The sequence below is a fragment of the Garra rufa genome, chromosome 19, assembly GCF_049309525.1.
Source record: "Garra rufa chromosome 19, GarRuf1.0, whole genome shotgun sequence".
Classification (NCBI taxonomy): Eukaryota; Metazoa; Chordata; class Actinopteri; order Cypriniformes; family Cyprinidae; genus Garra; species Garra rufa.
Genome location: NC_133379.1, coordinates 32,436,156 through 32,460,584, shown reverse-complemented (window position 1 = coordinate 32,460,584; position 24,429 = coordinate 32,436,156). Strand labels below are relative to the sequence as shown.

Here is a 24,429-nt window from a genome sequence, read left to right as displayed (position 1 = left end):
GGCGTCCCGTGTTCGAGTCCCGACTCGAGGACCTTTCCCAATCCCGCCCCCTATCTCTCTCCCACTTCGCTTCCTGTCCTGTCTGATCTGCCCTATCATAATAAAGGCAAAAAAAAAAAAAAAAAAAACTTAAGCAGCAACTTTTTTCCAATTTCCAATATTTATGTAATTCTCAAAACTTTTGGCCGCGACTGTACATACACTCAATTAAATAATTGTAGATATATATTTTCCTACAATGTATTTTTTTTAAATGCACATTTTTTATTTTTTCCAGAGATTCTTTTTGCAAAACCCAACAAAATTGAGCTGAAGCACAGGCATCACTGTGAATCATAGAGATGTAGAAAGATCCTAGCAATGACACAAAAAAGGCCTATGATATTATTTTGATCCATGATGTCAAATCGCAGTTTCATTCATGCAGACTGACTCTGAAATCATCAATCTTAATATATGCAGTCCCCTTAGGATCCCCGAAGCTCTCGTTCTCACTGTTGCTGCCAGACTAAACGTCTTCATCTGCATTCACGTCTGCTTCTGCATCCTCCGACTCCTGTGCTTTCCTCAGTTCTGCCCTGCCCTTCTCAGTCTGATAATAGTCTGACTCAACCCACCCGGGGCATTTGGACAACGTCACAAAGATGTCTTCGTCTACTTCCGTCACTTTGTGTACTCTCTGCTTTATGCCTTTGGAAAACCACTGTGGAGTAGGGACTTCATCTGCAGGGTTGGTGCCCTTGTATAACCCCTCACCTTCAGCCAGAGTGATCTTATACTTGTGCTTTGGGCACACAATACAGAGCTTGTTGTGGATTTCCTGCGCATGAAAGATTAAACGGGGTCAGAGTTCACATGAGAGGTATCAATGTGTGTCAAATGCATCTATGGATCACTGAATGAATTCAATGGCTTTACCTCAATATCTCCAAGCTCTAAACTACTGCCAGCATCTGTACGAACAAAAAAAAAATGTCATTAGCAAGCATATGCACTGAGCTGACTTGAGGAAATGCCTTTTTGAATCTGGGCTTTTGCCTCTGGAATTGTACTTGGCACATATCCTAAATGCTAAATCTGCTACTTTGTCTCCCTCTAGTGCAGAGAAATAAGCAAAGACGCTTTTCATGCTACTCACGGTAACACTGCAGGTCCATTGCATAAAGTTTTCTTTGATGATATATAATAAGAATGTCTCTTCCATCCAGATTCACAGTCGTTCTCTTGGCCTGAATGAGATCTTCTTTCTTGCCAATAAAATACAGACGAGAAGGCTTGTTTTTATCCATGGATGTGGTGTGGTTTCTGTGAAAATATAAATACAATGTTATATGAATACCATTTACGTAAATTAAGGTGTTGAAGTTACATAAATGCACGGTTCTTGGTTCTTCAGTTCAACTTAGCAGGTGTTTGTTTGAAAGTGAGTTGTGTTAGTAGGAATTAAAGGGAGAGTTCACCCAGTTTCACCCAGAAATGAACACAAAAATTGAACACAAAAGAAGAATGTGGGTAACCAAACAGGTTCTGGTCCCCATATACACTACCAGTCGAAAGATTTTTTATGTTTCTTAAAGAAGTCTCTTTTGCTCACCAAGCCTGCATTTATTTGGTCCAACATACAGTAAAAACTGTAATATTGTGAAATATTTTTACTATTTAAAATAACTGTTTTCTATTTGAATATATTTTAAAATGTAATTTATTCCTGTGATTTCAAAGCTACATTTTCATCATCATTACTCCAGTCTTGAGTGTCACATGATCCTTCAGAAATCATTCTAATATGCTGATTTGCTGTTCAAGAAATATATATATTTTTATTATTATTATTATCAATATTTAAAACAGTTAAGTACATTTTTTTTCAGAATTTGATGAATAGAAAGATTCAAAGATTAGCATTTATCTGAAATAAAACAAAATTGTAACATAACGCTATACCGTTCAAAATCATGGAGTTTGTATATATATATTTTTTTTTACATAAATTAATACTTTTACTTAGCAAGGATGCTTTAAATTGATAAAAAATGATGATAGAGACATTTATAATGTTGTAAAATTTTCCTATTTCAGATACATGCTGTTCTTCTGAACTTTCTATTCATCAAAGAAACATGAACAAATTCTACTCAGCTGTTTTCAACATAATAATAATGTTTTTGAGCAGCAAATCAGAATATTAGAATGATTTCTGAAGGATCATGTGACTGGAGTAATGATGCAAAAAATTCAGATTTAAAATCACAGAAATAAATCACATTTTAAAATAATTCAAATAGAAAACAGTTATTTAAAATAGTAAAAATATGTCTAAGTTTGCTGTACTTTGGATCAAATAAATGCAGGCTTGGTGAGCAGAAGAGACTTCTTTAAAAAACATTTAAAAACTTTTGACTGCTAGTGTGTAGAATTCAATGGGAACCTACATTTTTAAGTTTTAATCATTTGAAATATAATAAAATTAAGTATGATCCCTTACTCTTTTTTATAGGCCTGTCTTAATACTAACAGGTCAGAATAAGTATATATTATTTCATTTTCACATGGATATATGTTACACTGAATGACATGACGTTTTATTTTCACAAAAGTTAATAAATTAAAGTAGATGCTTTACTTGTATTTAATATACTTTTGATTTATGTCATATGTCTAGTTGCCTGCATACTGGCACAATTCCATATGCCAGTGTTTGTAAAAGATTATATAACCCATACGAATATAAAATAGTATAAAATATACAGAATTAAAATTTAATAATATATGATTGTATATAAACAGTATTTTCTACTTTAAAATAGTACTAAAAGTCTATTATGACAAGATAAAATAGCTATGATATGCCTGTCACGTGTCAAACTAGTTTACCATAGACAAAATGCTCAAGTATTTAACACATGTATCAAAATATATTTGCAATATATCATTTACATTTTTAAATTAACGTTTTAACTTTTGAACATTTGAACATAAATGGAGGTCACTGAGCAAATATTTTAAGCAGTTTTTTTTACCTTGTCGTGCTCCCGTTCGTTGTGAATCTTGTGAAACGTGCGTCGTGTAACGTTATGGTTTAAGTTTGTTCTAGTCGTCTGCAGAGGATCGCGTTATCTCAAGCACACCGGCTGCTGCCTTCAGCCCTATCAGTCCCTCAGATCAGCACCCCTTCAGTGCGTTTAACATTATCATTGTGTAATGTAAAAACTCAATGACACACTACTAACTGACAGATAAATACACTGCAATTTCTATGATATCAAAAGGGACGTTTTAAAAAGTTGGACATAATTGTAATTTGCCTTTATATCCATCAGGACTGCGCGTAATATCATTTTATTCCAAAATAATAATTTTAACACCTTTGTTTTTATATTTAAAAAATCCTCTCCATCAAATAACTTTTTATATCTGTTATAACAAACAATTAAAGATAGACTTCTATTATTTAAATTACCACTGAGGCAACCAATCAGAAATCGACTCTCAGTACGTATTCTTGAACATCAGCTGTACGCTGCACCTACGCAGCTGCGCCGTCAAAACAGAAGTAGCTAGCATACGAAGCTCTTTTCCATGTGAAATTTGCTTATTAATGTGCCAGGTTATGTCGCATCCATTTTAAACAAAAAGAGGCATTCAGTTACCAGCTAGACGTAAGTGAAATGTTTTTATCTTAAGCGATAGCTTAAGAGTGGCTAATGAATGGTGTTAGCCTGCTATCTTGTCTAAGAATAGGAAATACAGGCATGTTAACGTTGCACATAAGCGAGTCCAGTTTCATTAAGTAGTGTTTACAACCCACAATTTGTATTTAAAGGACTTAAAATGCATTCAGGAGACTTCTAGTTTACATTTCCTGTGGGAAAACCATCTTAAATTAGGTGGTTTACAAGTCTGAAGCCCAAACTGTGTAATGTTGTTTCCTGAAGGACTCTTTCGTTTTTCATTCAGTCATGTTAAAAATGACAGTAAAGTTGACTTTGAAACTCACTTAAAACCAGCAAACAGATCTAGTTTAAAATGGTTTTCTCAGCAGGGTTTCTACAAATCAAGGAATAAAAGAGTAGTTTCAGGTAGTTTTTTGGCTCTTCAGATGTCACTAGAAGTCAAAAGTTTACATACACCTTGCAGAATCTGCAAAATGTTAATTATTTTACTAAAATAAGAGAGATCATACAAAATGCATGTTAATTTTTATTTAGTACTGACCTGAATAGGATATTTCACATAAAATACATTTACATACAGTCCACAAGAGAAAATAATAGTTACATAATAAAAATGTAAAGTTTACATACACTTGATTCTTAATACTGTGTTGTTACAAGGCTTGTTTTTTTAGTGATAGCTGTTTATGAGTTCCTTGTTTGTCCTGATCACTTGAACAACCCACTGTTCTTCAGAAACAAATCTTTTAGGTTCCACAAATTCTTTGATTTTCCAGCATTTTTGTGTATTTGAACCCTTTCCAACAATGACTGTATGATTTTGAGATCCATCTTTTCACACTGTGGACAACTGAGGGACTCATACGCAACTATTACAGAAGGTTCAAACAATCACTGATGCTTCAGAAGGAAAAACGATGCATTAAGAGCCAGGGGGTGTAAACTTTTGAACATAATAAAGAATTACATTTTTATTTTGCCTAAATATTTTTTCTTTTTCTTTTAGCGCTGCCCTTCAGAAGCTACAGAAGATACTTGTGTTTCACAGAAGACAAAATAAGTTAAATTTACCCTCATTTTCAAATTCAAAAAGTTTTCACCCCCTTGCTCTTAATGCATTGTTTTTTCTTCTGGAGCATCAGTGAGTGTTCGAACCTTCTGTAAAGATTCAAATACACAAAAATGCTGAAAAACCAAATAATCTGTGGGACCTGAAGGATTTTTCTGAACTGTTCAGGACAAACATGGGACTCATGAACAACTATCACTAAACAAAAAGAAAAAGACTGAATCATTCAGGTAACAACACAGTATTAAAAATCAAATGTATGTAAACTTTTAAAGTATCAGTTTAATAAAGACATGAGCTTTTGCTTGTACTTCACAGACATGTATCATTTAATCTTTTTAAATTTAGAAAGCAAAATATTTTATTTAAACTATAATACACTGTTGCATGTGCTTTACTTGACTCTGTATTTCCAGGTTATGGCATTGAGGGCGTGTGGATTTGTCATTTTCCGGCGTTTGGCCCAGCAACCTCCCCCTGATAATATAGAGTACCTGCTGCTACAGACATCCTATGGAGAACACCACTGGACCCCACCCAAAGGTGCATCTCACAGCTTCTCATGATCCTTTTACTGTGTTAAACTCATTTGAATGTCAATGTCTCTTTAAACCACAAGCTCTACCTTTAGTCCTGACAATTCAAAAGAATATTGTAGCTTGTTTTCAACATATTGCTTATTTCTACACACAGAAAATGAGTGTGTAAAACATTGATAAACTAAAAATCACAACCACAGCTGCAACACATACTGATAGTTAAATCACATGACCTAACAACAGCAAATCAGTTGAAGATACACTATCAGTCAGTTTCTGAACAGTAAGATTTTAAATTTTTTTTAACTTCTGCTCACTAAGCCTGCATTTATTTGATCCAACGTACAGCAAAAACAGTAAAATTTTGATATATTTTTACTATTTAAAATAACCGTTTTCTATTTGAATAGATTTTAAGATGTAATTTATTCCTGTGATTTCAAAGCAATTTTAGCATCATTACTCCGATCACATGAACCATTCTAATATTGTTTTGCTGCTCAAAAAACATGTATTATTATTATGATGAAAACAGCTGAATATAATTTTTTAGGTTTCTTTGGTGAAAAAAATGCACTCAAATGTTTTAAATATTGATAATAATAATAAATAGAATAATAAATGTTTGAACAGCAAATCAACTGGAGTAATGATGCTTAAAATTTAGCTTTGATCACAGTACATAAAGTAATAAAGTACATTTTAAACTATATTTAAACAGAAAACTGTTTAAATTATGAGATAAAAAGTTTGTTTTTAGAAGTCATAATTTCGACTATCTTGTAATTACGACTTAAAATCATAATTTCAACTTTTTTTTCTTAATTATGTCAACTTTAAAAAAAAAAATTATAATTTTTTTATTTTTCTGTTTATATTTAAACAGAAAACTGTTATTTTACAAATATTTTATAATATTAAAATAAAAATAGTAAAAATATTTCACAATATTACTGATTTTACTGTATTTTGGATCAAATAAATGCAGGCTTGGTAAGCAGAAGAGACGTTTAAAAAAAAAAAAAAAACTTAAAAAGTTCAAAAACTTTTTACTGGTAGTGTATGTGGTTTCAATTTCTTAGTATTGTTACTAAAAGAATAACATTATCCTCCCCCCATAAGGTCATGTTGATCCTGGAGAGGACGACTTAACCACCGCCTTGAGAGAGACACAGGAAGAAGCGGGTTTACGTAAAGATCACCTTCGTATGGTCGATGGCTTCCTGCAGAGGTTGCACTATCAGGTCCGTGGAAAGGACAAAGAGGTCCTCTACTGGTTGGCTGAGCTCCGTGACCCAAGCACACAGGTCATTCTCTCAAACGAACACCAGGATTACCGCTGGGCCAAACTAGAGGAAGCCTGCAAGCTGGCAAAATACCAGGACTTACAGGACACACTTACAGCAGCACAGCGGTATCTAGAAACACAGGGCAAACAGTAACATTTACACTTGGTTTTGACATTTAGACACTGACAGAGTTGAATACTTGCACTCGTCTTTATAAAATCGTTTTAGGATGTAAAATTTAATGACGGTTTAAAAGAGGACCTGATTGTGTTGTATGAAATTTAACTGTTGGAATAGACATTTGACTTCTGTCCTTTTTGCGTCTCTTCTTGCTAAGCTGAAATTAATTTGAATTCATAATAGCCCACTTCCAAGTAGTTAAAAATGTTACGACAAACTCACAACCTCTAAATCTCCACCAACAAACAAAACAAAGCTGCCATTCATTCCAAAGAATGTTCCGGGTTCAATACGAGGTAATCTCTAATGCTCTAATTACCACGGAAAATCATTTTGAGAAGCCCAACAATAAAAAGACACACTGACAAAAAAAAAAATTAAAATTGATAGACTACAGGGCTACGTGGATTATGTATGAAAGTCTGTTTCCACCACATAAGACAGAATACTTAAAATGCCTTACAAAGTAGAAATTATGACATATTTAAGTCATAATTATGAAAGCAAAAGATGGAATTATGACTTCAGAAGTCAGAATTATGAGATAAAGTTGAAATTCTGACTTATAATATCAGAATTATGAGATTAAACAAATCGAAATTATGAGATAAAAAGTTTATGTTTTTGACCCCCGGTTTCACAGACAAGGCTTAAGCCTAGTCCTAGACTAAAATGTAAGTCTGAGCTGTTTCAACTGAAATAAAATTGCACTGATTGATTTTTAAAATATATCAGTGCCTTTGTTTTGTCTCAAGATGCACACCTGGGGCCTATACCATGATGGTAGTTAAACAAATTCAGAGTTACAGGATTAATTTCGAGTTGACAAAACTAAACCACTCCAATCCAGCTTTGTTGGTACCATGATGCTGATCATCAACTTTCTTTGTCAACTCAGGTTTTGATCCTGAGTTTGTGGAGCACATGCACATGAATGTGTGACATCAGTGGTAAACAGCCAATCACAAGCCTTGGTTGAATGTTAACGAGTAAGCTAAAGTTTAAGAGATTGAAGAATATGATGAATTTAAACGCATTTAAACTGAAAAAAATTACTTGTTTATAAAAGAGTACAAATAAAATATATTATCTTGCTCTATCAGTGCACTCACAAGTGAATTGTGTTAAGTGTATTTAAGTAACCAGTCTTTAGTCACTGGGGTATATTTGTAGCAATAGCCAAAAATACATTGTATGGGTCAAAATTATTGATTTTTCTTTTATGCCAAAAATCATTAGCAAATTAAGTAAAGATCATGTTCCATGAAGATTTTTTGTAAAACTGTAAATATATCAAAATGTAATTTTTGATTAGTTATATGCATTGTTAAGAACTTAATTTGAAAAAAACTTTAAAGGTGATTTTCTCAGTATTTAGATTTTTTTTGCACCCTCAGATTCCAGATTTTCAAATAGATGTATCTCGACCAAATATTGTCCTATCCTAACAAACCATACATCAATAGAAAGCTTATTTATTGGTTTTGTGGTCCAGGGTTACATATATATATATATATATATATATATATATACATTGATTCTACACCTTATTTATATTACATACGATCTGTATAAAAGTAAATGATTCACAATAACTCTTAAACTAAAATTGCTTGTGTGTAATGGATTAATAATTATATAAATCATATAAAATAACTATAAGTATTTATCATTAAAGCCAGACCATTATTTGTCAAAATTTTATTTACTAATTTCTTTTTTTTTTACTAGTGACCTTTAATTTGCAGCACGAGAAACTAAGGGAAGTGACGTTTTTTGTGTCCGATGTCAGTTTTAGATCTTTAATCCAGAACATAACCTGCCCTGGAGCAGGTTAGCCGTGGAGTGTAAGTTACTATGGCAATGAACGCTGCTAAAAACCAAGCCACATTCATGGTACCTAAAACCCAGGATTGGTGCAAACTAAACTGAAACTTACCTGGCTAGCCAGCTAATCCGGCTTCATGGTACAGGCCCCTGTAATATTTTTTTTTTAAGCATGTTTATAAAAATTACTTAAATGTCCTAATTGAACTATGGCCTAATCCTGGCTTAGTCTAAGCCCTGTCTGTGAAACCGGGCCTAGAAGTCATAATTTCGACTATCTTGTAATTGCGACTTAAAATCATAATTTCAACTTTTTTTTTTCTTAAATATGTCAACTTTTAAAAAAAATCTTTTCTGTTGTAATCAACAGTGCCTCATAAAACTCACACTGTATTTAACCTAAAAAAAATTACTTTAAGAAGGCAAGTATTGAGACGATAGGATTTTCGGTCATTTCTATACATACACACTCATTATCCAATCTCATTGTCGCATTTACACAAACGTTTCTCCACATACTGTACAGTTTTTCGATGTTGCAATTTAGGGTCCCTCAGAAATAATGTATAAATTGTATGCAAGTTATTTTGCTGCATCATGCAGATTGTCCTAAAATATTAACCTTAATTAAACCAGTAAATCAAAAACTTAAAAAAGCTTAAAAATCAATGTTGTTTAAGTATTATTTATATTCTATTATAGTTTTTAGAAATATTTTGAATATTTTGAAAGTTTTTATTTTTATATTTTCATTTAATTTTAGTTAAAGTGTTCTGTGCTTTTTTTTTATTAGTTTCTTTAATTAGTTAAGTTTTTTTAGTACTTTGACTTAAAGGATTAGTTCACTTCCAGAATTAAATTTTCTTGATAATGTACTCACTCTCATGTCATCCAAAATGTTTATGCCGTTCTTTCTTCAGTTCTTTCTTCTTGGTTTTTTGAGGAAAATATTCCAGGATTTTTCTCCATATAGTGGACTTTAATGGTGTCCAACGGGGTTGAAGGTCCAAATTGCAGTTTCAGTATAGCTTCAGAGGGCTCTACACGATCCCAGCCGAGGAATAAGGGTCTTATCTAGCGAAATGATCTGCCATTTTCTAAAAAAAAAAAAAAAATATTGAATCTCTGAATAATCTAATAAAATATTTCGGTTCAAATAGGTAGGATAGTGCGAAAAACTAATTTTCTCCTCCAACTTAAAAATCGCCCAATGTTATTTTACCTTTTTTTGTAAAGGGCGTTTGACTTTTTTTGCTTACGTCATGCATGGGTGATTATGTAATGCGTGAGCATTTGTGGTTAAAAATCAATAAAAACAAACAAACAAAAAAAAATTATCAATCGTTTAGCTAGATAAGACCCTTATTCCATGGCTGGGATCGTGCAGAGCCCTTTAAAGTTTGGACCTTCAACCCATTGGCCACCATTGAAGTCCACTATATAGAGAAAAATGCTGGAATGTTTTCCTCAAAAACCTTAATTTCTTTTCGACTGAAGAAGGGAACATCTTGGATGACATTGGGGTGAGTAAATTATCAAGACATTTTGATTCTGGAAGGGAACTAATCCTTTAAACTTCAGTTTAGAATTTAAAATTATGTGTTTAAATTTGTCATCTAATATTTAGCTTTATTTCAATTAACACATTTTTTTGTTAAGAGTTTTAGTCAACAATAGCAACACCGTCATAAACTGAAAGCACCTCTAAATGTGTTGTCTAATGGTTTAATTGCTAAGGAGCATGAACTCCTGTACATACACACAAACAAAAATGAATTGTATTGTGATCATACAAGCACAGTCTTAAAATGATCATACCGGACACCCCCCGCCCACCCCGAACTCAAATACTTATGTTCAGAATTGAAATGGGTATCAATTTAGAATCATTCTTACTGTTTTTCCATTCTTCCGTATGTGAATATCTAGAATGATCTTCCCTTTAACAACATTACAAGAGAAAGGAAATGCTTTCAACTTAGAGCAAATAATGACTTCGGTCGTTTTGATCTGAGTCAGGACCACAAATCCTGTCAAAGAATAGCATATGAAAAACAAAAAAAAAATCATTAATGAAACATTAAAAACACACTCATGACACACAAATAATAAAATCCTTCAAGACAACTCCACTGTCGACTAACGTCACAACACTTTTCGAAATGAGCTTGGTTGTTTTGCTGTGCACAGGGGTGTAATACACCAAGAGTCTCTTGCTGAATGTGTAAAATCCAGTCTGATTTAATCGATTCACGTCCCTGTTGAGCCCTTTCGGCCCGTAGTCCAGAAGTTTAAGGGAGCGATTGAGCCGGGAACGATTGTTCTAGATAGTTCAGTGAGTTCATGATGCTCAAGAGAGTACGAGAGCACCGATCCCTCACGATCCTCACATCCACACTCCCTTCCGGAGGGGTTTCGCAGGACCGGGAATCAGCATCCGTGTCCTTGGCTGGTTTGTGGGAATAAAGGTGTACCTGAGACCCCATGTGCATAAAGGTCTACCCATTAAAGAGACCTTAGGGATTCACGTGCCTCATTGGATGACTGACACATCATATAAAACACATTAAAACACACAAGCATGCTTTGAAAGCTACGGCCCATGGCGGCACCGTCGCCAATGCAAAAAAAGCATAAGACCGGGGATGAAAAGAGGGCTCACACCGATGAGCGAAATGTCCTCAGCAGTCACTGATCTCTAACCCCATTGTAAAAAAAAATCCAAGATTATCGCCAAAATCGGTGAGAAACGGAAATGGTTTGGTACAGCTGCTCGGACACTCATACGCGATCACTTACCTAGAGTGTGTTTACATTTAAAAGCATAACAGTATAATTATTTTCAGCCAAAATTGGTGGATCGAATATCAGGGGCCAAACGTGGGACATCATCAACAGTCTCATCAGTTTCTGGGTCAGCGAAATGAAGGTGTGCTGGAAGTAGTTTGAATGCTAGTGTTGCTGAGCACTTGAAAGCACCTTCATGTGCCATATAATCTGACACTGTGATTTAATGGCTCAAAAAGCTTGAGTGATTTGGGGGTAGGAGCTGCGCGTAAGAGGATGTGGCTGTGAAGGTGACCCTGCTGATGTGGATGGCTGGTCAAAATGATGACACTTAAATTTTATGAGAAGGAAACAGTCTATTCATTCTCCATTTTCCCACCCTTGAATACTTGCCTTTCTAAGTGGGAATTTTGGTACATATAGTGGAATCAGTGAAGCCCTATACTGTAAAGACAGTTCTGAAGAAATTTGGGAAATGAACAAAACATTCATTTGTTGGTGATTTTACCAGGTGTAACTAGCTCATGTGTGGGTTGAAGGGTTAGTTTGATTGAAAATTAAACTTTTACCATTATTTACTCACCCTCATGTTATTCTAAATCTGTGTGGCGCTCTTGATTCCAACTGGCAGACTGCATTTGGGTGCTACATGCAAGAATAAATGGCGTGAAGCATAAACGAGAGTTTTTGGCCTTTTCCCCTTCTGAAACCAGTCTTTTTTTGTTCTCTGAATTTACATCTCATAACTCTGAGTTTTTTTTTCAGAGTTTAGATTTTGTAATTCTGAGTTTACATTTTGTAATTTTGACTTTTTTTCCTCTGAATTTCCGAGTTTAGATCTCGTAATTCAGACTTTTTTTCTATGAATTCTGAATTCAGATGTCGTAATTCAGACTTTTTACTCTGAATTCTGAATTCAGATGTCGTAATTCAGACTTTTTACTCTGAATTCTGAGTTTAGATCTTGTAATTCTGACTTTATTCTCTGAATTCTGAGTTTAGATCTCGCAATTCTGACTTTATTCTCTGAATTCTGAGTTTAGATCTTGCAATTCTGACTTTATTCTCTGAATTCTGAGTTTAGATCTTGCAATTCTGACTTTTTACTTTGAATTCTGAGTTTACATCTCACAATTCTGATTTTATTTCTTTGAATCCTAAGTTTAGATCTTATAATTCTGACTTTCCTTTGAATTCTGAGTTTAGATCTCACAATTCTGACTTTATTCTCTGAATTCTGAGTTTAGATCTTGTAATTCTGACTTTATTCTCTGAATTCTGAGTTTAGATCTTGCAATTCTGACTTTTTACTTTGAATTCTGAGTTTACATCTCACAATTCTGATTTTATTTCTTTGAATCCTAAGTTTAGATCTTATAATTCTGACTTTCCTTCGAATTCTGAGTTTAGATCTCACAATTCTGACTTTATTCTCTGAATTCTGAGTTTAGATCTTGCAATTCTGACTTTTTACTCTGAATTCTGAGTTTACATCTCACAATTCAGATTTTTTTTCTCTCTAAATTCTAAGTTTAGATCTTGTAATTCTGACTTTTTTTTTCTCTGAATTCTGAGTTTACATCTCTGAATTCTGACTTTTTTCTCTAAATTTTGAGTTTACATAGCACAGTTTTTTTTCCAGCTGAATTTTGAGTGTACATCTCACAAAATTCTTTTGGAACATGAGGGTGAGTAAATCACGACAGAATTTTAATTTTTGAAGGAACTAGCCCTAAAAAAAAATGAAATGAAATGAACACGTTTAAGGTGGCCTGACAAGCTCTGTTTATCCAAAAGCCCTGAGGTTAAGAGGCAGGAGAAGGTGGGATGTGAAATGACTGGTTTTATGAACCCATAGTGAACTTTACTTAGGAACGGGAAGGTGCTAAAAAAGACAGAGATCTGAAGTAATGAGTTTTTTGGAACAGAGTGAAAAACGAAAGCTTTAAGCACAGGAGAAGAGAATCTGAAACATGAGGCTGTCAGGGTAAAGAATAGTGAGAGGGCGAAGGTCAGTGTCACGGAAACGGTGGAAGGAGGTCAAGATTCCTCGTTGCCAGAGTCGTCTTCATCGCCAAAACAGTCCCCGGCCATTTCACTGCCAATCCCACTGGCCTCTGCCTCGTCGTCATCGTCATCCTCCTCCTCTATGTCGTCGTCATATAGATCGTCATAGAGCAGGTCAGAGCTACTGTCGTGGGAAGGCACTTTGGTCTGGATGCAGTACTCAGCTAGCGTCGTTGGTACTTTAACTCCATCTCGCTCTGCATCTGCCTTAGTGGACATCACTTGCTTCCTGTGTACAATGCAAAGACAGTGTCAGTAAATCAGCTAAATTATTAGTTAACTTCCTTATTATCCAAAGATGTTCATGTCTTCGTTTCTTTCTTCAGTTGAAAAGAAATTAAGGTTTTTGAGAAAAACTTTCCAGGATTTTTCTCCATATAGTGGACTTCAACGGTGGCCAATGGGTTTAAGGTCCAAATTGCAGTTTCAATGCAGCTTCAAATGGCTTTAGCTGAGGAATAGCGAAATGATCTGTCATTTTCTAAATAAGCTAGTGCTAGACAAGCATTTGGGATTAAAAAGTAAATAAATTTGTATTTTTTTTTTTTTTTTGCAAAATAACTGATCGTTTCGCCCCAATATGGGAAAAAATCCAGGAATGTTTTACTCAAAAACCTTAATTTCTTTTCAATGGACGAAAGAAAGACATGAACATCTTGGGTGACATGGGGGTGAGAAAATTATGAGGAAATGTTTATCCTGGAAGTGAACTAATCCTTTAAAGAATACTGTAACAGCTGCAAAAGTAACAACATTCTCTATAAATATATACTACCAAAAGTTAGGGGTGAGTTAGGGCTGGACGATATGGCAAAAATTAAATTATATATTTCTTAATTTCGGTCGATACGATATAATTCCGATATCGATATGGACAATATTAAAAAGCCTGCCGAGGAAAACTGCCGAGGAGACACAATGGATGTCTGTACCTACAAATGTCTGCAAACTGAATTTGCAAAGTCTATAATACCTCCAGGCTCCTCCAATTAAAATTATATATTTTTGAAATAAAAATAGTACAAAAAAATAAGGTTCACTTTTTATTTGTATTTAGCCTTTACAAACAAGAAATGTGAAATAAACTATCAAATAAATAAAACTCTCAGACTCAGCTTATTAACAATAATATATTTCCATTTAAACTAGAACAGGCTTATTTAATTGAGAGAACTGTGAATAATCTATACAAATATGTATGTCTTGACTAAAGACTAAATTAATTCCCTATAAAATCACTTAAAAAGGGGGAAAGAAATCATAATAAAAATTATGTCACTAGGCCAACTAATTATTAATCTTCTTCCAGAAGAAGGTGCTGTTTCCCGCATTTTCCTGGTAACATTTGGACACAAAGTAGCGCAGTGGTCATGAATTACTTTATAAGGAATTATAGTAAAAATTAAATGAAAATGACAGAAACTTTTTTGAATACAGTAGTTTCCTTTTTAGACACATTCATTTAAAAAAAAAAAACGTGCCACATTTTGACAGTGAAACGTGCAGTGCTCATGTTTATTTAACGATGTCAAAGCCTTTTTGAAAATCTATTTGAAGCGGTCAGCGCTGATATTATGGCGAACATTTGCATGAACTGTGTATAACTTACCAATGGCAGAGTTTATCTGAACTTAAAGGTTGTATCAGCGATTTCTAGCCTGAAACATAAAGTGTCAAATTCAGCTTACCTTTCATCACGATCCGCTCGCTGCCTGCCCCATAAATTGTCTGTGAAAAAAACGCGTCTCTCTAGTCAGCCTAGGGTCCGAGATATGCCAAAAAAACAATCGGCACTACCAACCTTTCCACACATAAACAAACAGTGTTCCAACCAATCAGCGTCAGGGGTTTGGTGTTGTGGACTTTCGCTCCGCCTCCCTCACATCCCAGCACCAGTAGGAAAGTCCACAACACCAAACCCCTGACGCTGATTGGTTGGAACACTGTTTGTTTATCTGTGGAATAGTTGATAGCGCCGATTGTTTTTTTGGCATATCTCGGACCCTAGGCTGACCAGAGAGACGCGTTTTTTTTCACAGACAATTTATGGGGCAGGCAGCGAGCGGATCGTGAAGAAAGGTCAGCTGAAATTGACACTTTATGTTTTAGGCTAGAAATCGCTGATACAACCTTTAACAAGCCGAACCACTTCCACACCACTGAATTAGTCTTTCCTGTCGTATCAACTATTTCGTCTGCCTTCTTACTTGTGGAAGCTTGTTCATCCACATCTGTATTGCGGTCAGGGGTACTCATTTTGTAGCTAAAACTTTCCGCGATGGAGCTTTACCAACTACTGCTGCTGAGCGCTGGCAGCGTGTCTGTGATGTACGTCATCACGCAATTCTGTTCTACTTTTTCTGACGGCTGAGCATTGAACGTCATTCAGTGACGACATGCTAATGTATAAAATTATATATATATGCAAATGTATATCGAAATATCGGAAAAGGGTTTAAAAATCGTATCACCGTTATTGAAAAAAATTCTATCGCGATATCGAATTATTGTCCAGCCCAAGGGTCAGTAAGATTTTCTTTCAGTAAGGACGATCAACAGTGATACTTTGTAATCTTACCAAGAAGTTCTACTTCAAATAAATGCAGTTCTTTGAACTTGATCACAGTTTCCAACAAAATATTAAGCAGAACATGCATTTTCAACATTGACCTGACACTGAAGACTGGAGTAATGGCTGCTAAAAAGTTATTTTAAATTTTATTTAAAATATTTTTCAATATTAATGTTTTACTGTATTTTGAATCAAATGTACCCTTGGTGAGCATAAGAGACTTTGTTTTCTAGGAAAAGAATGTCAATAAGGGAAAAGTTCAACATTTTTCACTAATGTTTACTTGCCCAAGGGAAATAAAGACAGTCAGAGCAGTATGTCCTGAACTTCAGTAGGATGGTGCAATGAAAGTGTGTTGGGCCAAAATTTGGCCTCAGTCAATGTTTAAGCTAGATCTCAGCTAACATCAGTGGTATAATTAAATTTTAACATTTCCTGAAGAAGTCGCGCACAATGCTTCGGTGTGCTAGCTGGGTGCCAGGCTGCTGCTGTTACTAGGTGTTCTGAGTGGCTGTTGAAGCATTACTATACAGTTGCGAGATTTTTGTGTTAGCATGTTGCATCCAAGATGTTCATGTCTTTTTTTCTTCAGTCGTAAAGAAATAGTTTTTTGAGGAAAACATTTCAGGATTTCGAGACAAGACAAGGCAAACATTTGAGATTGAAAAGTATATCAATTTTCAATTTGTTTTGAAAATAACCGATCCTTAGAGCCTTTTGAAGCTGCATTTAAACTGCATTTTATGGTGCACACTTGGGGGCACCATACATATCTATTATATGAAGAGAAATCCTGAAATGTTTTCCTCAAAAAACAATTTCTTTACGACTGAAGAAAGAAAGACACATCTTTGGTGACAAGTTGGTGAGTACATTATCTGTACATTTTTGTTCTGAAAGTGAACTAATCCTTTAATAGTATATTAGTCATTTAATCATATCCATCTGTACTTGATGTACTTTGTACAGTGTGAGGTGAAGCAAACCAAAAAAGCACAATATTGTAAATTCATATTTATATAAAAAAAGTCAAACAGCAGGAGAAAAAGTTGCAGATTGACCTTTAAACTTAATGTAAGTTGATGGAAAAAGCGGAGTATGTGTTTTCACGGAAGTCGTTTAAATGATAAAGTGGTCGTACCTTATAATCTCTGCGTATTCCTTGTCCTTGCCTTTGCTGTCCCTCCACTTGCGAAACATGACCGAGGCATCCACATTTGCAGGAGAAAAGGTGTTGGGTTCATTCAGCAGTGAGATCACGCTCAGCAGGATTGTTCTACAAGTGAACACACACGTTAATGTACCTTTCAAAAGTTTGGGGTCTTTAAGATTTCTGAAATGTTTTGAAAAAAGTCTCTTGTGCTCACCAAGTCTGCATTTATCTGATCAAAAATAGTAAAAACAGTACTATTGTGAAATGTTATTACAATTTAAAAGAACAGTTTTTTTTATATGTATATATTTTTTAAAATGTAAGTTATTCCTGTGATGACAAAGCTGAATTTTCAGCAGCCATTACTCCAGTCTTTAGTGTCACACATTTTTTTTTTCCTGGATTCTTTAATGAATAGAAAGTTTAAAAGAGCAGCATTTCCAGTTGAGGTCAAAAGTTTACATACACCTTTCAGTATCTGCCAAATGTTAATTATTTTAGAGATATAAGAGGGATCATGCAAAATGCATGTTATTTTTTATTTAGTACTGACATGATTAAGATATTGTATTTCATAAAAGACATTTACATATAGTCCACAAGAGAAAATAATAGTTGAATTTATAAAAATGTCTGTGCAAAAGGTTACAAAGTTTGATACTTAATACTGTGTTGTTACCTGAATGATCCACAGATCCACAAATGATTTTTCTTTGTTTAGTGACAGTTGTTCATGAGTCCCTTGCTGTTCCTCAGAAAGATCCTTCAGGTCCCACAAATTCTTTGGTTTTTCAGCCTTTTTGTGTATTTGAACCCTTTCCAACAATGACTGTATGATTTTGAGATCCATCTTTTCACACTGAGGACAACTGAATGCAACCATTATAGAAGATTCAAACACTCACTGATGCTCTAGAAAGAAAATGACGCATTAAGAGCCGGTGGGGTGAAAACTTTTGAACAGAATGAAGATATGTACATTTTTATTTTAGCAGAAATATATAATTATTTAGTACTTTCCTTCAGAAGCTACAGAAGATACTTACATGTTTCCCAGAAGACAAAATAAGTTACATTTGCCCTGATCTTAAAATTCAAAAAGTTTTCACCCCCCCCGGCTCTTAATGCATCGTGTTTCCTTCCGAAGCATCAGTGAGTGTTTGACCGTTTTGTAATAGTTGCATATGAGTATCTCAGTTGTCCTCAATGTAAAAAGATAATGTGAATCTCAAAATCATACAGTGAACAACTATCACTAAATCATTCAGGTAACAACACAGTATTAAGAATCAAATGTATGTAAACTTTTGAACAGGGTCATTTTTATAACTTACAACTATTATTTTCTCTTGTGGACTATATGTAAATGTCTTTTATGTGAAGTATCTTTTTCAGGTCAGTACTTAATAAAAACATAACATGCATTTTATAGGATCCTTCTTATTTTGGTCAAATAATTAACATTTGGCAGATTCTGCAAGGTGTATGTAAACGTTTAACTGTATTTGAGTGCAACTGTAGGTATTTTCACTATAATACCTGACATTCTGTGTAGGGTTCCATCGCTCTGAGGGCAGCTCTCCGCTCTGAGGGTCATCCACAGGAGGATGAAGAATGGAAATACACACGTCGCCATTCTGGGGTTGAGAAATGTACATTAAGCAACAATGGCAGCATTGTTACTACATGATTACAAATGTAAGCTTTAAGCTGTTGTAATCCGTTTAATGGTGCAGTAAACATGCATTAAACAGGCATACACAAGCATTTTCACCTCATAGATGTTTGGATGCCACATCTTGGTGAGGAATCGAAATGTCGGAGGAGAGTAAGGGTAGTCAATAGGAAATTTTATATGGGCCTGGGGAAAGAGACAGTGAAACATTATTAGCTCGCATATGAGCCGTATTATAGCTAGTAAATGAGCCGTTATTAATCAGTCCAAAAATGGAAAGGACATATTAGACTAAAAGGGCTCATATAAACATAATCCTCATGAATCTCAACATCATGTACTCTTCATCAGGTTTCTGATGTGGTGCCAAAAGCACGCTTGAGACAACAGCGCAATGCAACTAAACAGTGCAGTGCTGTGTTAAATGCTGCACTCTCTTCAGTACCATTTTGTGCTGAGTGTTGTGATTGTGGTTATTATAACAATAGTGATTTTGAAAGTGATCGTGGCTTTGAGTTTAGTTTTAAGAACTGCATGTTTGTGAGAGCAGTTTTAGGTTATGTGGCTATGGCCACGAGTACTGTTTTAAAGGAACAGTTTAGCCGAAAATGAAATTCTGTCATTAATTACTAACCCTCACGTGTTTACAAACCCATGATTTGTTCATTTGGAAGTTGGCAGTGAATAAAACTGATAATTTAAATGTCAGTCTTTTCCCCACAAAAATCTAAGTTATGACTCATAGGACTTGGAATATAGTGCATAAGTCGTAAAACTACTTTTATGATGCTTCTGCATCTTTTCTGAAAATTTGAAACCTCCAGAGTGAAGCCTCAAGTCATAATTTCACCTCTCTTCGTGCTTCACATAATATAAAGAAGTCCTACAGGAAAGGAATGACATGAGGCTGAGTAAATAATAAGAGAATTGTCATTTATGAGTGAATTATTGCTGTAAACACGAGCGATCTTCTCTGCTAGTGGAAATCCACTGCTGTTGACTGGTGATTATGTGTCAGACTACATGAACTGGCTAGTGCTCAAGTCAGACTGCATCGTGACTGTGACAGCGTGAATGAAGATACCAGTCTCAGTCAAAGCATTTAGCGTTAGAAAGCTAAAACCCGATCTAATCTAACTTCCTCCATTAGCCATCATTAGAAATAAATGGGAGCAAATGTCAACTCTTTGCAGCTAGAAAAACTGGAATTTTCACAGGAAACCTTGTATACTTAACAAAAAAAGAAAATATACTTTATATTTGAAATAAATTATACAATTGAGGTTTGCTTACACCTTGCAGAATCATGCAAAATGCATGTTATTTTTTTAAATTAGTATGTATCTGAATAAGATATTTCACATAAAAGATGTTTACATATAGTCCACAGTAAATAATAGTTGAATTTATAAAAATGACCCTGTTCAAAAGTTTACATACACTTGATTCTTGATAGTGTTCTTACCTGAATAATCCACAGCTGTGTTTTTGTTTAGTGACAGTTGTTCACGAGTCCCTTGTTTGTCCTGAACAGTTAAACTGCTCGCTGTTCAGGTTTTTCAGCATTTTTGTTTATTTGAACCCTTTCCAACAATGACTGTATGATTCTAAGATCCATCTTTTTACACTGAGAACAACCGAGGGAGCTATTACAGAAGGTTAAAATGCTCACTGATGCTCCAGAAGGAAAAACAATGCATTAAGAGCCAGGGTGTAAACTTTTGAACAGAATGAAGGTGTGTACATTTTTCTTATTTTGCCTCAATATAATATTTTTTTCATTTAGTACCACCATTCAGAAGCTACAGAAGAAAATGTACACTGATCTTTAAATTCAAAAAGTTTTGAAGGCTCTTAATTCATTATGTTTCCTTCTGGAGCAACAGTGAGCATTTGAACCTTTTGTAATAGTTGCATATGAGTTTTCTTCAGTGTGAAAAGATGGATCTCAAAATCATACAGTCATTGTTGGAAAGGGTTCAAATAGACAGAAATGCTGAAAAACCAAAGAATTTGTGGGACCTGAAGGATTTTTCTGAAGAACAGCAGGCAGTTTAACTGTTCAGGACAAACAACAGAGTCATGAACTTAACAAAAAAAAAAAAAAAAAAACAGCTGTGGATCATTCAGGTAACAACACAGTATAAAGAATCAAGCGTATGTAAACCTTTGAACAGGCTCATTTTTAAAAATTCAACTATTATTTTTTTCTCTTGGACTATGTGTAAACATCTTTTATGTGGAATATCTTATTCAGGTCAGTACTAAATAAAAAGATGCAAGGTGTATGTAAACTTTTGACCTCAACTGTAAATGCTATTCATTTTCCTGAAGCCTGCAAATTTTAAATACTTTGTATTGATGGGTGGAACCCAAGCCTGTGTTTAGAAAGATACTGTAATCTTCCTCAAAATAGGCTGGATTACATTTATCACCCAGACTATGCTGCTGGGTTGCTCAGTTGTGTGAGGATGGAAACTGAAAGTCAGTGTTGAAAATGTTTGAGGGTGATGTTATGTTTTATGAGGTACTACGAAGGTACTTGCCATTAATTACATAAAGACTTAAAAGTGAAGTGTGTAATTGATGTGCCTGTAATGGCACCACATGAATGTTGAATGTTTTACTATTTGAACCAAAAGGTGATAATCCTTTCTCAAAACTCATGTGGGAATTACCTGTAAAGGCAACAGTTTAAAGTTTAAAATGCCTCAATTATAGATTTTTTTCTTATAAACACACAGCTTTTCTCTTCACAAGATGTTAGTTAATGAACTGGAGTCATGTTGATAACTTATTGTTGATATATTATTATGTTTTCATCAGCTGTCTGAACTCTAATTCTGACGGCACCCATTCACTGAAGAGGATCCATTGATGAGTAGGTGTTTTTTCTCTAAATCTGTTCCCATGAAGAAACAAACTTATCTACATATTGGATAGCCTGATTAATTTTTTTTAAGCTAATTTTAGTTTTTGGGTGAACTACTGTTTTATGATTTTATGATGCTACCTTAAAGAGATAGTCCACCCAAAAATAAAAATTTTGTCATTAATTACTCACCCTCTTTGGAAAACAAATTAAGATATTTATTAATTTCTTAATTTGTGTTAGAAGACGAACAAAGGTCTTACGGGTTTGGAACAAAATTATGGTGAGTAATTAATAACAGAATTTTCATTTTTGGGTGAACTATCCCTTTAAATTCATAAATAAAACTTCACCAAAGACTGTGACCTGTGGCATATTATGATACAATAATATAACTTTGACGGAATGCTGACTTTTTTTTGGTGGTAAAGTTGAGGACTGCGTCACTGAAAGTACCGACTATTGCAGTTAATAAAACGCTACGGAGAATAAGTGACTACAGGGAATATGGTTGAAACGCACTGTCCTTCTCGTTTTAGCTCTCATATCGAGATGTCATTAATATCTGTCAGGGCTAAAAATAGAGATCTAGAGTTATAAGGAACGCACCACCGGGGAAAGAAGAACTTAAGAGTGCAAAACATGGGAGAACAAGTTTGTGAGGTAGACTTAAAAAAAAATATTATCATGCATATCTGACTCGCAACATCCTAGTTCATTGATAAGCATTCAAGAATGTCATTTAAATCCATACAAGGCTTACCTTAAAGTAACCCCCTTCATAAAGTGTGTTTGGAGGGCCAAAGATGGCCACCTCCCAGTTGTAGAGGTCCGATTCCTCCACCAGAGTGATACGGAAACCTTCCACCGGCTCCTCCTGCAGGGATTTCAACTCCAGCATCAGAGCCTTCTGAGAGCTCGGCATTTGCTGGTGTGCCATGACAGTCCTGATCCTTCAGCCTTACTGTGAATTTAATGAAAATTGGTTTATTTTTAATAGGATAATATATTATTTAATCGTTTTATATCTGCTGTACTTATTAATAACACATATAAGTATTATTAAAAAGCTCAAAAGTATTGAAAAGAAAAATATATATGCATGTTATTTTTCTGTTGAGAGGTAAAGAACATTGCAAAATGAAAGGGGAAAAAAACTATTCTGTACAATTTTATGATTAACTTAATATGCAACAACATTTTGATGAATAAAAACATATTTATACATTGTTTATTACCTGTGCTGCTCCCCAGGAAATGTGATATTCGGGTGCCTTAAACGTCTAGCTTCATGTAAATATTAATACGTTTCTGCTATTTATTTATTCCTTAGGGCCCAGAAGGGACTGTAAACCTTATTTCTCCTTTGTTATTTCTCGAATCCTGTTGCTTTTCCTCTTAGACGTGAAGTTATCCAATCTTCAGTCAGAAATGAAGACAAATACATACATTTATCACCTTTCTAACCAGTAAAAAAATAAACAAGCCGTTTGCTCTGTCTCTACTGCTGCCCGCAATGGAGGTGAAGGCGATGGGGTTGGGAGTTGTCCTCGTGTACTGCCCTAACGTCTAAAAAAAACTCTATAGCATGCAAATAAATGTCTAATTTCTCTTTATGTGATGCAGAATGTGTTTGTCAAACCCTGCGGGTCGCTGTCATCACGCCGTTTCGTTGCGCGTCTTCGGCCGCACAGCTGATCAGCTGCTTGTTTACATTTGTTCTGCTGCGAGGCTATAACGCACCTTCAAAACCCCCCGTTTGCGCAAAGAATTGCAGTGCCAGCTCTGCTTTATCCGTCCGGACCGAGTCGACAGCGAATAAACGAAAGGGTATGGGTGTTATGAAAGTGGGATATGGAGATTAATGGGAGCGCAGAAGAGATATATGGACGCAATCGACAGGTGATGATTTCTTTCGCCGTTTCTCAATCGCTTCTATTGATGCTTCCGGTTATCATAGTGCGTGCCTGTACACGTCTGTACGCCAGTGCGTCATGACGCAGGACACTCAACTGTAAATACTCATGGAGAACTATTGTACACAACATATGTGTTGTTACACAGGTAGTACCTGTTACTTACATACAAATATATATTATATTACAATTATATAAATATGCGTTATACACTACCAGTCAAAAGTTTTTTTTTTGCTCACCAAGCCTGCATCTGTTTGATCCAAAGTACAGCAAAAACAGTAAAATTTTGAAATATTTTTACTATTTAAAATAACTGGTTTCTATTTGAATGTATTTTAAAATGTAATTTATTCCTGTGATGCAAAGCAAAATTTTCTGCATCATTACTCCGGTCTTCAGTGTCACATGATCCTTCAGAAATCATTCTAATATGCTGATTTGCTGTTCAGAAACATTTATTATTATTATTATTATTATCAATATTTAACACAGTTAAGTACATTTTTTTCAGAATTCTTCGATGAATTAAAAAATCCAAAGATCAGCATTTATCTGAAATAAAAGGTTTTGTAACATTATACACTATACCATTCAAATAATAATATATAATATAATAAATAATAAAAAATATAATAATATAATAATAATAATAAAAAAATATATATATACTTTTATTTAGCAAGGATGCTTTAAATGATCAAATGTTATGATAAAAACATTTATAATGTTACAAAAGATTTCTATTTCAGATAAATGCTGTTCTTCTGAACTTTCTATTCATCAAAGAAACCTAAAAAAAGTTTTTT

The 24,429-nt window shown here is 34.5% G+C and overlaps 3 protein-coding genes across 4 annotated transcripts; 1 reads left to right on the top strand and 2 right to left on the bottom strand.

Moving 5' to 3' along the window:
* Positions 1–272: 272 nt before the first annotated feature.
* Positions 273–3,124, bottom strand: rfesd (Rieske (Fe-S) domain containing). Its single transcript, XM_073825214.1, has 4 exons — positions 3,021–3,124; positions 1,139–1,305; positions 919–953; positions 273–820 (listed from the first exon to the last, which is right to left on the bottom strand). Exons 2-4 carry the CDS (start codon positions 1,287–1,289, stop codon positions 509–511), a joined length of 498 nt encoding a protein of 165 aa, XP_073681315.1. The 5' UTR covers positions 1,290–1,305; positions 3,021–3,124; the 3' UTR covers positions 273–508.
* Positions 3,125–3,529: 405 nt separating this feature from the next.
* nudt2 (nudix (nucleoside diphosphate linked moiety X)-type motif 2) lies at positions 3,530–6,881 on the top strand. 2 transcript variants are annotated; one of them, XM_073824913.1, is made up of 4 exons: positions 3,538–3,659; positions 4,681–4,973; positions 5,160–5,286; positions 6,405–6,881. In XM_073824913.1, the coding sequence occupies exons 3-4, from the start codon at positions 5,163–5,165 to the stop codon at positions 6,722–6,724; spliced, it is 444 nt and encodes a 147-aa protein (XP_073681014.1). In that variant the 5' UTR covers positions 3,538–3,659; positions 4,681–4,973; positions 5,160–5,162; the 3' UTR covers positions 6,725–6,881. The 2 variants fall into 2 exon arrangements, with proteins under 2 accessions (XP_073681013.1, XP_073681014.1); XM_073824912.1 differs by lacking the exon at positions 4,681–4,973 and having other exon boundaries at positions 3,530–3,659.
* Positions 6,882–10,096: 3,215 nt separating this feature from the next.
* Positions 10,097–23,633, bottom strand: ube2r2 (ubiquitin-conjugating enzyme E2R 2). Its single transcript, XM_073824450.1, has 6 exons — positions 22,943–23,633; positions 22,468–22,668; positions 18,932–19,018; positions 18,697–18,794; positions 17,146–17,280; positions 10,097–13,661 (listed from the first exon to the last, which is right to left on the bottom strand). The coding sequence occupies exons 2-6, from the start codon at positions 22,642–22,644 to the stop codon at positions 13,406–13,408; spliced, it is 753 nt and encodes a 250-aa protein (XP_073680551.1). The 5' UTR covers positions 22,645–22,668; positions 22,943–23,633; the 3' UTR covers positions 10,097–13,405.
* Between the last annotated feature and the right edge of the window lie 796 nt (positions 23,634–24,429).